The sequence below is a fragment of the Acyrthosiphon pisum genome, chromosome A3 (genome assembly GCF_005508785.2).
Source record: "Acyrthosiphon pisum isolate AL4f chromosome A3, pea_aphid_22Mar2018_4r6ur, whole genome shotgun sequence".
In the NCBI taxonomy this organism is placed as follows: Eukaryota; Metazoa; Arthropoda; class Insecta; order Hemiptera; family Aphididae; genus Acyrthosiphon; species Acyrthosiphon pisum.
This window is the reverse complement of record NC_042496.1, coordinates 31,371,211-31,385,873: the sequence shown is the minus strand read 5'-3', so window position 1 is coordinate 31,385,873 and position 14,663 is coordinate 31,371,211. Positions and strand designations below refer to the sequence as shown.

Here is a 14,663-nt window from a genome sequence, read left to right as displayed (position 1 = left end):
TAACCGCTGCGCAAAAGCAAAGTAAGTACAAGCGTATATGCTATACTATTTATAATTTATAGGTATAATAATTTTTTTACAAAAACATTTATTTAGTCTGACCAGGGTTACAGTCGTTTCTATTCCTACAGCATCTCCACATCCACCCCGTCGTTTCGGTCCTGTAGACCGGTCATCTCGTGGTCCGGTGGTTTTGTCGAGCCATTTGTCGATAAGGCATCACCAATTAAGGGGGCTGCAGCTCACGTATTTTTCATACGTTTTAGACCAATAAGCGGTGGTAAATTACACATACTTCGGAATGTCTAATTTACATTTTTTATACATGTTTGAATTCATTGATAAAATATCTTACGTCATTATAAACGGTTTCTACTGTATATTAGAGTACCATTGTACCAACATGTATTGATTGTCTGGCGCAAGTGGATGGATGTGGAGCATGCACTATTTCAGTGATATTGATGGTGGTCGGTGGAGAGATGAAAAGCATATTAGAGGTGGAGATCGGAAGGAATATGAAACCTGCACGCTAATCAACCTGATGACAACGAAGCAGTCAAACTAGCTGAGATGTGGTCAAAACGTTCATGAACATGGATCAGACCACTATAGGGAGCCGGAAAAAAGGATCCGACAAAATGGCTAGGTTTTGTGGAGTTAGGCGGAATGTAAAAGGCACAGTCGAACAGACCCCTTTAAAATTGTCCCACTTTAATTTTCTTATATTTTTTTACAAATTGAACGTAGGCATTTTTATGTACTAGATAGTATATAAAAATTTAATAATAAAATTGCTTCTACCTGGCAATGACCAGTTGTGATATTACTTTTGGTCTACTACAATATACCTAGTATTATATATTATATTAAATCATTTTAAATTTATATTTATTAAAAATCATATGTAAAATTAGAACTTTGAAGATATCAGATTATAAATAACATATTTTTTTCGTTAGATTTGGCCAGTAGCTAAAAGTATAAACTGTTAATAAATTATTATAGCTATACGTGATTATACACATTTATGCCTCAAGATATATAATGCATTGCAGGTCTTGCAGAATTTTATTCATCGAGTCCTGTTTCATCCGACGACACCTCTTCCACGGTATCCTCATCCGACAACTCCTCGTCCGACGTCTCCTCGTCTGCTGATCCTTCGTTTGACAGATCTGCTACCAACAATTCTTCGTTTGATAAATCTGATTCCAGTGAACCCTCATGATCCATTGTCTCGGACGGAGATTCATTATCTGAACTAGACACTCCGTCTTGTTTTTTTCGGCGTTGTTTCTTTTTGCGACTACCATCGTCGCCGCCATCAGCTTCAATCTTTTTATTAGTGTCTGCTGGCTTAGAATTATCAGACGCCGCTGCAGCGATCGCGGCTTCGGCTTCGGCTTCGGCTGCCTCGAAAGCAGCTATTCTTTCCAAGTTATTCCATCCGTCATTTAGGACGATAGTGTCGGGATCCAAGGACTCGAAATGAACATTATCCTCGTTGATTATATTTGTCACCTCATCCTGCGAGTTTTCAAGCACGTGCTTTTGTGCAACCGAATGCACCTAAAAGAAAAACCAAAAAATGTTTATTCGTTTGTATGTGTTTTTGTGGTGGCAGGGGTCGATATAAAAAAAACTGTTACTAATTGGACACATTTGATTATCAATACTATCGTTACTTTTTTCACTGATAAGCAGTAAAATGATATACATAATAAATCTATCGTATATAGTACCTACTACCTACCCACAGAGCAAATTTTACTTGCATATTTCTGTAGAATATATTTTGCTACCACAAAATTATTATTGTGTATTGTATTTAACGATTAGCAACGGTTTGTGTTAGTTGACTCTATTAACGTAGGTGTTTCAAAAATAATATATATTTGATAACAATTTTTATCAAGAACAGTAAACAAATAAAAAATACAAATATCATTCGATATAAATATAAGCTAATGTTTTAATAATATCTATGTAAACTATGTAAATACCTATTAGTACTATCTTTTTGGTTGTCGGGTTTTATGCTAAAAAAATATTGATCCATACGATAATAATAATAATAATCTTACAAAATTATTCCTTTCTAAATTACAACAATAAACAAAATTAAACTTGTTTTTTATATTCCTATTTCCAGCGTTTTTTGTTTGTTTGATTATTAAAAAAAATATTGGTAAGTTTTTTTTTACCTTTAAGTACAAACTAGGCAAAACATTCTACCAGAAACTACCCCAAAAAATTAAGAGTGAATAAATCCATTGTTCTAAAACTTGATTTTGAAATTAATAATAATATGTACATCATTGTAATGCACTAAATAAAACTATCTTATACACTCCTTGATTCGTTCAAGTTAATACGTACCTAGGATAAACTACGGTCGACCACCACGATATAAGTCTACATTATGCACAATATAGATTTCACAGACATCCATTAACATTTTTAAATAATAAAGAAAACTTATGTTTTTATAATTTTATATAATATATAATATATTATGAAATTGTAACAATGTTTTTTCGAGTGAGGCTAGAAATATGTATTTTTTTTATACCTACTTTAAAATGATAATTATCAACCTCTCCCCACAATAATTGCACCCAATTACTGACTATGTTGTAAACACATGCTTAAATTTTTAACTAGAAAATTGTTATTGATTTTAAATTGGTTTAATTGGATTAATTAATATTAGTCTACAAGAATAAATTGCTTACAAGACTGATGATATACATTATGCATAGTTTGATACCAAACTTAGCTGAAAATGAGAAAAAATATTATATAAGTACCTAAATGGATTTTTTTTCATGTATGCCAAATAATCTAAAATTCTTAGTAAATTCTTTCTGAATGGTAGGTAGGTAGGTAGGCATTACCTTTATAGAATGTTCTTTTTTCTCAAATACAAATATAACTTTGTGTATAAATTAAATGTGATAGCAATTTAGTTCTTTTGATCATTTAAAGTTAATTATGTCACTCATTAAAGTCAAATCCGATATTAATAAACGATGCCAAATTTCCAAACAAAAAGACTGCAATAAAAAATAAATTTGCATAGTATAATTACTGCCTTTAATTGCTGTTATTAATGTGCAAGACTTAAAGGTAAATTTAAAATCAATAGCTTAAATTAATTATGTGTGAGATTCACTGCAGATTTCAAATCACAGTTTATCGAAACAAGGAAAAGCCAACAAATGCCTGCAGGAAAATAAAAATAATTTAATTTCTTATTTTTATATTTTCGTCAAAATGTTTTCTTTGACAGAATCATTTTTTGGACAGCTTTTGTAGAATTAAATTTGCTATTATATACATATTAAAAAAATAAATTATCGAAATATTTAAATTATTTAAATAGTTGTTTTTATATCTTTTAAAAGTTATAAATGTAAAAAAAAGATTGTCAAGTGGGTACCGCTCTGCTTTATAGTAGTGGTCGAGTATGTCGTTGAAATGGATGTACTTATTATATTTGAATTCAATGATAAATAATTGTATATGAAAAACGATTCTTAGTGGAGTCGTTGTGACAGCCTAGCATTTTTGTATAAATGATAAAATGTAATAGTTAAAAAAAATTAATAAAAATTGAAAATTTCCCAAGGTTATAACTTATAATTTACTGCTCAAAAAGAGTCAAAATATTGCTAAAATGTTCCCCCTTTTTTTTACGTAGGAATTAACCATTTTTCACTTTTTTTTTGTATTTCATTACGCTTCCGAAAACTATATGGAACTTTCAACCTCTTTGACTTCTTAAAAGTACCAAATAGATTTACTTTTATATCAGAAAAGATGCTGATATAGAAAATCGGAGCCTTTTTATTATTCTAAATGTTTGTGACGGATAAAAAAAGAAACACTCATCATTGTAATACAATACATTATTTCGCTTCACTCAGAATTTAAATAAAATAATTATTATAATAAAGTAAATAATATAATAATAATATTGATTTATACATTTGTATAAATATTTTTACTCAACTTTTTCATGTTTCTTAAGTAATTCTATTATTCTTTCATTGGGCAAGGCGTGTTTTTCTTGTGTACCTTTTTTTGTCACAAGATACAAGTCGACCCCGTCCATTATCTAAACAACAAAATATATTGAATTTATCTTCATATTTAATTGACTTGAAAAATTGCAACCTTTCCTAAATAGTCAAAGCCATTATCTTCTAACAGTTGTTTAGCTTCGTCCTTGGTCATTCCAGGCAAATGAACTGACCATTGGTTAATGAAGTGATCATTTTTAAGTATATTTGGATGAACGCAATCCTTATCTTCGTAGTTACTGCACGCATCTTCACCGAATGAAATGCTCGTTGAAAAAATGAAGCTCACAAATATTATGAATAGTGACTTAGCCATTATAATCTGTAAAATATTACAAGCACATTGCACGTACCGTGATGAAATATATTATATAGTAAATTATTGATATTTATAAAGTAACTCTTAAAACATAACACAAAAAAAATTGGATTTCATTGTTGTGTAATAATTTCATTAGACTTGCGGTATTACAAACTTACGTTCAATATGATGCGAGCAATTTATACAATTAAATTTGACTGGAAATTAAATGACAGGTCGTGCATACTATATTGATATATATATGCGTTTTATTAATTAAGTGTATTTCATTAATTTAGACACGGTAGGTATTGAATGACTAGAAATAATTGAAGCAATTGGACAGGTGTTCAATTATTATATTTTATACCATGAAGTATAATATATTTGTAAAAGTTAAAACTCTAATAGAATAGAATACATTTTAATTAGTTAAAAGCACGTCAATTTCCAATTTCACTGTATTGTTTATTCTGTATAAAGACAGATGTACCTACTCACGCTTACAACACTACAACATAATGTCTATTAAGTTGAATATTATGAAGTAGGTATTTATAGGTAGGTACTAGCGAGGTACCTACCGAATACAGTCATACAGACACTTGACAAATTTTGTCAAAATAATAATACAATATTCCTAAATTGAAATTGAAATATATATATATTATAATAAGTTTAAATAAGCCTTATTTTGATTGGCATTTTAAAAAAATATCATCAAAAACCAAAAAAATTAAACCTGATTGTACATCAACTGATATTACCTATTTTATCAATTCGTTGTAGAGATACCTAGGTATATAATTATTAATTTACACCAATCAGTGAAGAAACTTGCAATTTTATAACGATAAAATGGATAAAAACTGCAAACATTGCGTAGAAATTCGCTACACTAAACCGGCGTGAAAAATAATGCACCGGGATAATGAACCATGTGAATGATACCTAGTTAACTACCTATCGGCTATATAGTTATTATAAATAATTACAATTAGGTAGAGCTGCTAATTCTAAACTAAATTGGAAATTAATAATTAAGGACGATACTGCCCACTAGGCACTAATCGTTCTAAAACTAATTAGTAATTTCCCTAATCAAACTTTTAATTTAAGTAAATTTTAAAACTTATTTCTTACTTATTTTTGAAGTAATTTCTATCTCACGACAAAAGCAGAAATTAAACTACGCCAAAAAAGTCGTAGCAGCTATTTTGGAGTTTGGACTAAATGTACATAACACGCATCTCCAAGAAGTTAATTATTAAATATGGCTGTGAACATGGAATAATAGAAACTAGAGTCTTTTGAAAGTATTAGATATTGACGTACTGTACCCGTTTGTTTTGTTCTATAATATTTTCCTACTGCCTATGTGTATCAATATTATGCTTGAGCTTGACTTCGTCAGCTATATTAACTTATTGCATAATATAAATTATAAAGTATATATATCCATAATATCGATATATTTTAGTTCTAAGCATTTTCTTTGCTAAATTTATAATTTATATGAAGCATACAATTTGCTTTAAATGATGATATAAATTTAATTGTTGAAATCAACTTTTCTATTTTTTTTAGCACGATGTCAAAATCTAGGTAAAAAGCACGAGGTCTTGTGCTCTCCCATTTATGATTTTTTGATTACTTCAAAATATGTAGAAAATATATTGGATTATTGAGATTCAAATTTCAAACTACGTAAATTGAGAATATAAGACATACTAGGCAAATTATTCTATAGATTGTGTAGTGTAGGTAGGTACATAGTCCACTAACATATTTTTGCGTTATTGGAATATCTGTTTTAGGAATTGGACGAACAATTAATAATGTCTGTGAAAGGTGATATTATATGTATCGGTATTTACTATAACCAATATTAATTATTTTTATCAATTTGATGTAAATGTATAGACTGTATTACAAGTTCAAACTCTAGGATAATTTAAATAACCAAACATTTGAGTATTAATAGGTCTTAAAAAGAGCAATACTATTGTAACTATGACATTAATGCAATCACACACAGGAATTCTTAAACCTTTTTGGGGGAAGGGAAATCAAAATTGAATTTAAATATCAATAAAATTATATAATACCCATATTCACTATTTCAATAATAATTAATAACATATAGATACAAAACACACCGTAGACATACATATAAGTCAGCAGTCTGTCAGTAATATGCATACCTATGGTTATAATCAGTGTTATTACAAACAACGTTTAATGCATCTCAACTTATTTATAAAAGTAATAGTGTTGATTTATTTATTTTTGTTCAAGTGAAAATCCTTTTAATCGTAGATAGTATTAGATTTAGAATTTAGATATAATGTTATACTATTCAATTAATTCTTTCAAATTATTAAATTTATAAAAAAGGATTTTCATTCAAATACCATTTTATAAATGTTAAAAAATATAAACAAATTTAAATTCAAATATACAATAGGAGTTTAAATATTTTATAAATTTTTTAATTTATTTGTAACACTATCAGTAATTTCATTTTTTTTTAGCATATTCATATAGGTATCTAATCCATCTTCTTCATCATCACTTTCTATAGGATGCTCTGTATCACTGTCATCTTGTATAACAGGTGTTCCTTCAATAGGACTTTCTGAATCAAAATATTTGTCTTCTTCATCAATGGACTTAATGTGCAAGTTATCATATTCTGGATTATTATCTACATTGCTATAAAAATAGAAAATGAATACATAAAAATATAATATATATTATACAACTTTAAATTCATACTTGTAATCATAATCTTCTTCACCACTAAGGAATTTGTGAATCATATGAGATTTAAATTCATTTAATAAAAGGAGTCTTTCATTTTCATTTAATTCTTTATTATTACACTGTTCCAGATTGAGGAAATGATCTTCTTTCCATCGACGTTTGCCAATTTTTACTGTTTCAATTTTCGGTTTACTATACTCCCCCCAAAATGCTGAAGGTGTATGAACTTCCATAGCTGTTGACGGTTTATTTGAATTGTCATTACTATCATTATTATCATCTTCTTCTTCTACTTCATGAATTTCTTCCATTTGTTGTTTCCGTTTTAAATCATCTCTATTATCACGATCAATTTGTTCCAATAAAACTTCAGTTAACCTAAAACAAATATATTAAATAAATATTGTACATATATAAATAAATATAAAAGTGTTTTTATTATAATTACGAATTTTGGGGTAAATATTGATTATCGTAGTTAAACTTTTCTTCTTCAGTTAGATATTGACCAACCAGTTGTTCCCAAAGTAAAGGTTCTCTATTTCGCATCTCATTATCACTAAAATAATCACCTTTAAGAAGTTCAAGCATAGCTTGATAACGTCGATTTTTGCAAATAACCTAAATAAGTTAATTAAATCAATAATAATAGTTCAAGTTGTCTATAAAGTATGTTATGCCATAACATACTTTTTTAGAATTTATTAATCGGCTTAATCTGTGTAGATGAAAATGTATTTCATAATTATCATAATTTCCAGACTTGAAGTATTCTAAGTGATCTTCTATTAAATATTCACCAAAGATGTATAAAAACTTTGAGTGACTATTATTTAAAATGTCTTCGGTGATTTTTCGTCTTTCTTCAAGTGAAAATTCTGATTGGTCTTTCTGTTGGTTTTTAAAATCACTATCTGAAGCTTTTAATACAACATGATCAATTATATGCTCTCGCAGTGTTTTAGAGTTTTTATCAATTGTTTGGACTCCTAATTGGTGGTCTTCCATCATCTAAATAATTAAAAATAATTAATAAATCATTTTTATAGAATATAAATAATACTAAACATTATTTATAAATACATTTTTGTAATTAAAAATAAAATTTCAGGCATAGGGAATGGCTAACTGATCTAGAATATTTCAAATTCAAATCATCAAAATATTCTTCAAAATGATTGAACATTAACATCACTTTTGTTGAAAGAAAATAACATTCTTATTATTATATATTGGCGTAAAGGTCACGTACAAATGACTTTTGTAATACTTAAAGCAATTTTATTAAATAGTATTTTAAATGATATTCTTAATCTTAAATAGGTATTGTATTAACTTACCACAGTGTCCATCATTGATGCATTGTGTTAATTACTTGGTTTATATATAATTTGTAAATATCAAATTATAATAATTCGAAAAATTATGTCAACCTATAGGATAACTACATAGGTAAAAAATGATTACCATTTAGATTTCAGGTATTTAAAATAACAGTTTTAGCTTTTTTAATAAACATAATATACTGAAATATTGAATATTGAGTTGTCTTTACTTGTATTTACTATTTGACAAGATAATTGCTATCATAATGAATATAATGATAGCAAAATAAAGCTGTTATCATTTTATCATATTCCTAGACCTATAAAAGTACCCTATAATATTATGGTATAAGTTTATGGTAAAATTATTTATTATTGTACACATTTCAAAATTTGAATAAAAAAATCTGTGAATTGTGCGGATGTACTTATATGTTTGATAAATATTGTTTTAATTTTAAGAAAAGTCCAGTTACATTTATTAAATCTACCTCCAAAATAAAACGAGGAATCTATTAGTATTTATTTTGATATTTATTATGATTTTTTGATGTGTCCATAGTCCACATCAGAGATGTCCTTATTTATTCCTTTACCCATATTGTTTTATTGTTTTAATACTTAGAATTTAAATTGATTGTAAAAAATACGATTGAATATTAGTTCAATGTCGAGGATTAAAATTGTATTCATAAAAATAAATATTGTCAAACGCTTGCATAAAACTTATAATATGGCATTATGGCATATCGTTTATCCGTTTGTATTTACGCTTGTGACCACTTATTTGAGCGGGAGTGTTCAAAAAGTTTCATGGTAGTACCTAGTATTTAGAGATAGGATATCGAGTTTATGCGAGTCTATTTATGTAGGTACGTCGACAATTAAAATAATACTTTTATATAATATTGATTGATGTGATCTATAAAAATGTAAAATATTTTTTGACTGGTAGGTAAACACAATACACAGATACACTTTACAAGGTCTACATACGGTATATACAATATAGTACTACATACACGATGTAGATGGTGAGAGGGTGCGAGAGAATATGAGAGACAATGGAATTGGGGGGGTGTAAAAACAAATTACAAAACGATACAATCAGTGGTAAAACGGCGGCGATTTTCTACGTCACAGTCGTCGGTTCGTGTATCATAATAATATTATGGTATTGTACCGTAGTTGCCATGGCACCAGGCTTGAGTTTTATTTTGATAACGCGTTTACATTGTGTTGTGTACAACAGTCTGTGTACTTGTGTATTTTATTTTAATAAGGCCCGGACAAATTGTTACGAACAAAGGAAATCATTTTTTGTTTGTTTTTTAATTGTACAATATTTCTGTTTGGCGTCTCTACGTCATTATATCGCTGTGATTCGTCATTAACACGCCAACGCCGGGACAGTTTTAAATTTGTTATCTTAGTTTCTTCTGAGAACATTAAGTGCCATTGACTTTACAGCATCGGTAAGCTCGCTAAAATGGTTATCTATACCCAGAACATAGTTTTGTGAAACACATGCACTATTCTTTAAATAAATACCTACTTGATAGAACAGGTATTAGTAAAAAATGTATGATAATCTTAAAAAATTGATTAGATACCTAGGTGGTATATTATTTAAAAAAAAAAAAATGTCTTTAAAATATGGATTGCCAAAAGTGAGTGCAAAAAAAAAATTCTATGCAACCAGTGAATTTACTTGATCATTACTTTTTGAGGTTCCTAAACATTAAAAAAAATAACCATTCAGGTCAATGATTGCTTGCTAACGAACCTTGTAGATATTATAGTGGGGTTCCTATAGTATTCTTATTTCCACAATATTATTATGTTTCATATAAATTTTTAAACAAAAAAGTGAATTAATATTAGTAATTTTGTTGTGAATGGAGGAATCATACTGTTGAACGGACTTTGAAATTGAAGAAACTGAGATGATTTTTGTTGACAAATTAAATATGAGAAATAAATAATACATTGTACATGTAAATATTTTAGTTTATAGAAGCAAAACCGTTTCAATTTAATATAATATAATTTGAATACCTACCTAGGTACCTACTATTAGACGTTTTATTTAATAAATAAATTATTGTATATTGATGAAAACATACAAATAAAACAACTTATAATTTGATTATAAAATAAAAAATACAGAATAATACTTAAAATAGTTATATTATGGGGAGATACATTTATATTGTTTACTTTTATGTACCTATCTAGTTGTTAACTAGATATTAATAATTCTTAATTGTATTATTTTTCTTAATTTAAATTTTATTTAGTGTACAAAGTCGGTAGGTTAGGTTCATATTTCATATTAATACAATCAATCTAATTCCTTCATAAATGTATTATGATAATTAAATTCGAATCTTAATCATTTTCTAAAATCTCTGAATTAGTTTTATAAAATGCTTAGGTACAAATACTTTTTGGTTTTTTTGTAGGATTTTTAAGATATTTTGACTTATTTAAAATTTGAATAAATGTTTTTTACAATTATTGATTAATTTTTAATACTTTTTTTTTATTTATGGTTTATTTTTATAGGTAGTGTTGTTGTATATTATAAAAATGGTATTAATTCATGTTAAGTATGGTGACGATAGTCAATTTCTGTATGAAGCATCATTGGAAACTCCTGTTGATGAATGCACATTGAATATTACTTCAATCTATAACGGCCGTTTGAAAATTTCCAGAATCTGTAGTGGTAAATATTATCATCTTATAATAAAGAACATTGTTGTCGCTTAGGTATTTAGTTTTATTATCATTACTATTATTAATGATTTGTTTGTTGTTTTTTCTTTAGAGATGGAAGAACTTAAAAAACATGGTACATTGTTGCCACCTGAGATAATCGGGTTGACTGATGAACAAGTTGTTGAGCTTAAATTGATTGATAAATGGGGTGAAACATGTATACCAAGTGGTGGTTACACATTTCACAAAGACCCAATTGGACGCCGAAATGGAAAACAACCTAATGAAAATATGCAAAATGTGTTGACTAAAACAATTGAAGAGGCCAAGGCTTGTGTGTCCAAAGTAAATATTACCATTATAAGTTTTTTTAACTACTTGCATATTTTTATAAATAATGTGTGTTTTATAGAAATTGGTTCAGTCTCAGATTCCATTAACTCAAAAGAAAGTTCAAGAAGCTCTTGATATACTTAGAGGTGCTATTATGATTGTTTATCCAATGAATTTACCACCACATGATAACATAAGACTTGAGATTGAAAACAATGAAGATCTTACCGGGACTCATGCATCATTAGAGGTTAGAATACATTTTTTACTCTTAGTTACATTACTTAAATTTTAGTTTTTGTATTATGTGAGTATTCTTTTGATTGATTTCAATTAGTTCAATTTTAATTTCAATAAGTTATAATTGTATTGAACTTCCTTATTAGGTGATTGCACCAAATGTTGCTCAACTTTGGTTTTCTGGTCGTGAGTTAGTGCGAGAACCAAATAAAAAAATGAAGGACTATTTAGGACGCAATGAAAAAACAAAAGTTGTGTTGAAGCTTACTAAGACAGGTTCCGGACCACCAGCTCGTGAACCACCGTTAAGTGAACAAGACCGCAAATTGTTAATGGCTGAAGCTTTTAAAAAACAAGAAGAATTAAAGGTAAGTTAGTTTTATTAACAAACTTAGTTTATGTACACATTGTGATTGTATATAGTTTTTTTTGTAATGGTACACAATTTTGAAGATTTTATTATTATTATGTAAGATAGAGCAGATTAAGCAGAGTATAATATAATATACTTAGGTATAGGTATATCCATGAATATTATTTATTTTAAAGTTGTTTATTTATAGTTTATATCAAATCGAAGTCCTTATTATATACAATGAATTTTTATTGTGTTGTTGATCAAAGTGTGTATTTGTATTAAATGGTAGTAATTATTTTTATGTTAAGTGATTATTTCAACATTTTAATGTTGAGCAATGTTACTGCATTATTTATATTTTTAACAGGGAATATTCCAGACTTCTGTTTAATTTATTAACTATTACATACCATTATTTTAAAATAAAATATATTTTATTTTTTTTATGTACATATAACTTTCAATCCATCTCATTCATTGATTATTTATCATATATTTACCTCTGTAATATTATCATCTCCAATCTAAGCCAATTCCATTCAAATGCATTATTAAGTATGTATAATTATTTATTGCGGTAGTTAAGTTTAGTAATAGATATTTAAATTTAATTTTGATCAATCTTTGTTTTATTGGTTGGCTGGTTCTACTGTCTTAGTGTTCATACTATAAAGTTAAGAAGAATATTCATTGTTAATAAATAATAATATTATGTTAAATAAGATTAGGTTAATAAAGTACATTATGGTTTTTGTAATACAAATATCAGATATTATTATGTATATAAATCAAAGCCATTAATATCTGAAACCATAAATATGTGTATCTATAAGTGGTAATTTATAATTTATTTAATATTATAATAATATATGTAATGTTTATGTTTGAATTCGGCAAAATTTAAAAACACTAAATGGAAATTAATTTTATTGAAAAGTAGTGTCCTACTATAGTACGTTTGTGTTAAACATTAATATAATGGGTGATAATACTATAATACTATACTAAATGTCATATCATTGGCCCAATATGCTATAATATTATGATGATATGAGAATATATTGGATATATTGTTTTTTTTTATATTCCATTCCAAACAGATCATTAACTGAAGAAGTCAATTGGACACTTGCATTATAGTTTATAACTAATTATTTTTATTGTTACTTTAATTATCTAACATAAACATAATATTATATTAAATATATCTTCAAAATCTCAAGTCAATTATTACTTTTATGTTATGGTAACTTAAAAACATTAAATAGTCCTTAAAAAGCTATTGAAAACTGAGATTTATTTATTATTTTTTTCCAATTGTATCTCACTAGCCACATATCCTTTATGTATTTTATATTTTTATCTGTACCTATATTATGTGTTTCCGTTAAAAGTATGGAATTCATTATTTTACAATTTAGCGTTCTGCTTTAGTTTTAAGTATATCAAAATTGTATAAAATAACTTGTTTTTCTATATTAGTGTCCAGTGGTGGCCTAACTGTGACACGCGTTATAGACTCATGCGGCTCTCATCTTAACGTTTTTACTATTTAATTATAGGTTATATTCCTTCTGCTCTTGACATTATTTTTCATTATATTGCGCGGCTTGCGACTAATCGCTGACTATCCTTGTTCTATACAATCTCTGATTGAGAATAGTTAAAGTATAATATAAAAATAATATTGAGTACCTACATTCAGGAACAAATTAATACATTTTATATATTTTAAAATATTTTACACATACATTTATGAAAAAAATGCAAATCGATAGTATAAATACTTAGAAATATAAACAATATGAAAATAGGTACTCACAACACCTTATATAATACTAAGTGTCTTGCCCAGTTGCCCGTGCCAAAGGTTTTTATTTTTTTTAAATTAATATATTTAAAAAAAATGTATTTGCCATATTTTTACTAATTACTAATTATGATTATTGTAACCAATAGCGACCACATAAATAAACAAAACAAAAAAGTTATTTTTTTTGAGCTGAAAAAAATTCATGAGGTATTCTTTACCTATAATATACCTATAGAGTATAGGGGTTGAAAAAATATGCTATAAGAACTTTCCAAGTCTCAAAGAATGTATATTGTATTGATATAACTTTTATTGAAAACGTTCTGTAGTTTTGAGTCTAGACAGACAGAAAAACATACATCAATACTTCTTACGGTATTCAATTAACATGAACAATATAGCAAAATATAGGGAAATTATATACATTTTCGGGGGACAATGATAACAATGTGTTTGCAAATCGCCACTATTTTAGTACGAAGTGTCCTGTATTGTCATATAATATAATATAGTATTTGATAATATATGTATATATAATTATTAGCTATATAACCCACCCAACTTCGCCCTTAAAAAATATAAAAGATAGCACGTATATTGTTTTTATAGAGTACCTCAGTTCACAGGCAAATCGACATTGAAGTACCTCGCTAATTAAAACTGAACTAATTAAAACGAGATGGACCTGTGGATGGATTGGATAATAAATATATTG

General features: G+C 27.3%; 3 protein-coding genes across 6 annotated transcripts in view; 1 reads left to right on the top strand and 2 right to left on the bottom strand.

The window, feature by feature from the left end:
• Positions 1–697: 697 nt before the first annotated feature.
• Positions 698–4,621, bottom strand: LOC100166851 (uncharacterized). Its single transcript, NM_001162778.2, has 4 exons — positions 4,569–4,621; positions 4,183–4,410; positions 4,019–4,123; positions 698–1,572 (listed from the first exon to the last, which is right to left on the bottom strand). The coding sequence occupies exons 2-4, from the start codon at positions 4,402–4,404 to the stop codon at positions 1,072–1,074; spliced, it is 828 nt and encodes a 275-aa protein (NP_001156250.1). The 5' UTR covers positions 4,405–4,410; positions 4,569–4,621; the 3' UTR covers positions 698–1,071.
• A 1,854-nt stretch (positions 4,622–6,475) lies between these two features.
• LOC100162768 (coiled-coil domain-containing protein 97) lies at positions 6,476–8,715 on the bottom strand. Its single transcript, XM_001944373.5, has 5 exons — positions 8,496–8,715; positions 7,846–8,166; positions 7,604–7,776; positions 7,168–7,533; positions 6,476–7,104 (listed from the first exon to the last, which is right to left on the bottom strand). Exons 1-5 carry the CDS (start codon positions 8,508–8,510, stop codon positions 6,870–6,872), a joined length of 1,110 nt encoding a protein of 369 aa, XP_001944408.4. The 5' UTR covers positions 8,511–8,715; the 3' UTR covers positions 6,476–6,869.
• Positions 8,716–9,619: 904 nt separating this feature from the next.
• LOC100160735 (cilia- and flagella-associated protein 298) overlaps positions 9,620–14,663 on the top strand; it is an 87,258-nt gene continuing 82,214 nt past the window's right edge. The window contains exons 1-6 of one of the 4 annotated variants that reach the window (XM_029491162.1): positions 9,627–9,955; positions 11,049–11,211; positions 11,314–11,549; positions 11,617–11,787; positions 11,924–12,145; positions 13,236–13,262. In XM_029491162.1, coding sequence (XP_029347022.1) covers positions 11,073–11,211; positions 11,314–11,549; positions 11,617–11,787; positions 11,924–12,145; positions 13,236–13,247 — 780 coding nt within the window. In that variant the 5' untranslated portion in view covers positions 9,627–9,955; positions 11,049–11,072 and the 3' untranslated portion in view covers positions 13,248–13,262. Of the gene's footprint in view, positions 10,048–11,048; positions 11,212–11,313; positions 11,550–11,616; positions 11,788–11,923; positions 12,146–13,235; positions 13,263–14,663 lie in introns of those variants that run through there. The other 3 variants (XM_029491160.1, XM_029491159.1, XM_029491161.1) reach the window with 3 other exon arrangements.

Coding starts and splice junctions, on each gene's coding strand:
- LOC100166851 (NM_001162778.2), bottom strand. CDS start 4,404: ATGGCTAAGTCACTATTCATAATATTTGTGAGCTTCATTTTTTCAACG. Junction 4,124..4,182: donor GCTTTGACTATTTAGGAAAG/GTTGCAATTTTT, acceptor TTTGTTGTTTAG/ATAATGGACGGGGTCGACTT. Junction 1,573..4,018: donor TACTTAAGAAACATGAAAAA/GTTGAGTAAAAA, acceptor TTTTTCTTTTAG/GTGCATTCGGTTGCACAAAA.
- LOC100162768 (XM_001944373.5), bottom strand. Junction 7,777..7,845: donor GATTAATAAATTCTAAAAAA/GTATGTTATGGC, acceptor TAACTTATTTAG/GTTATTTGCAAAAATCGACG. Junction 7,105..7,167: donor GAAGAAGATTATGATTACAA/GTATGAATTTAA, acceptor CTATTTTTATAG/CAATGTAGATAATAATCCAG.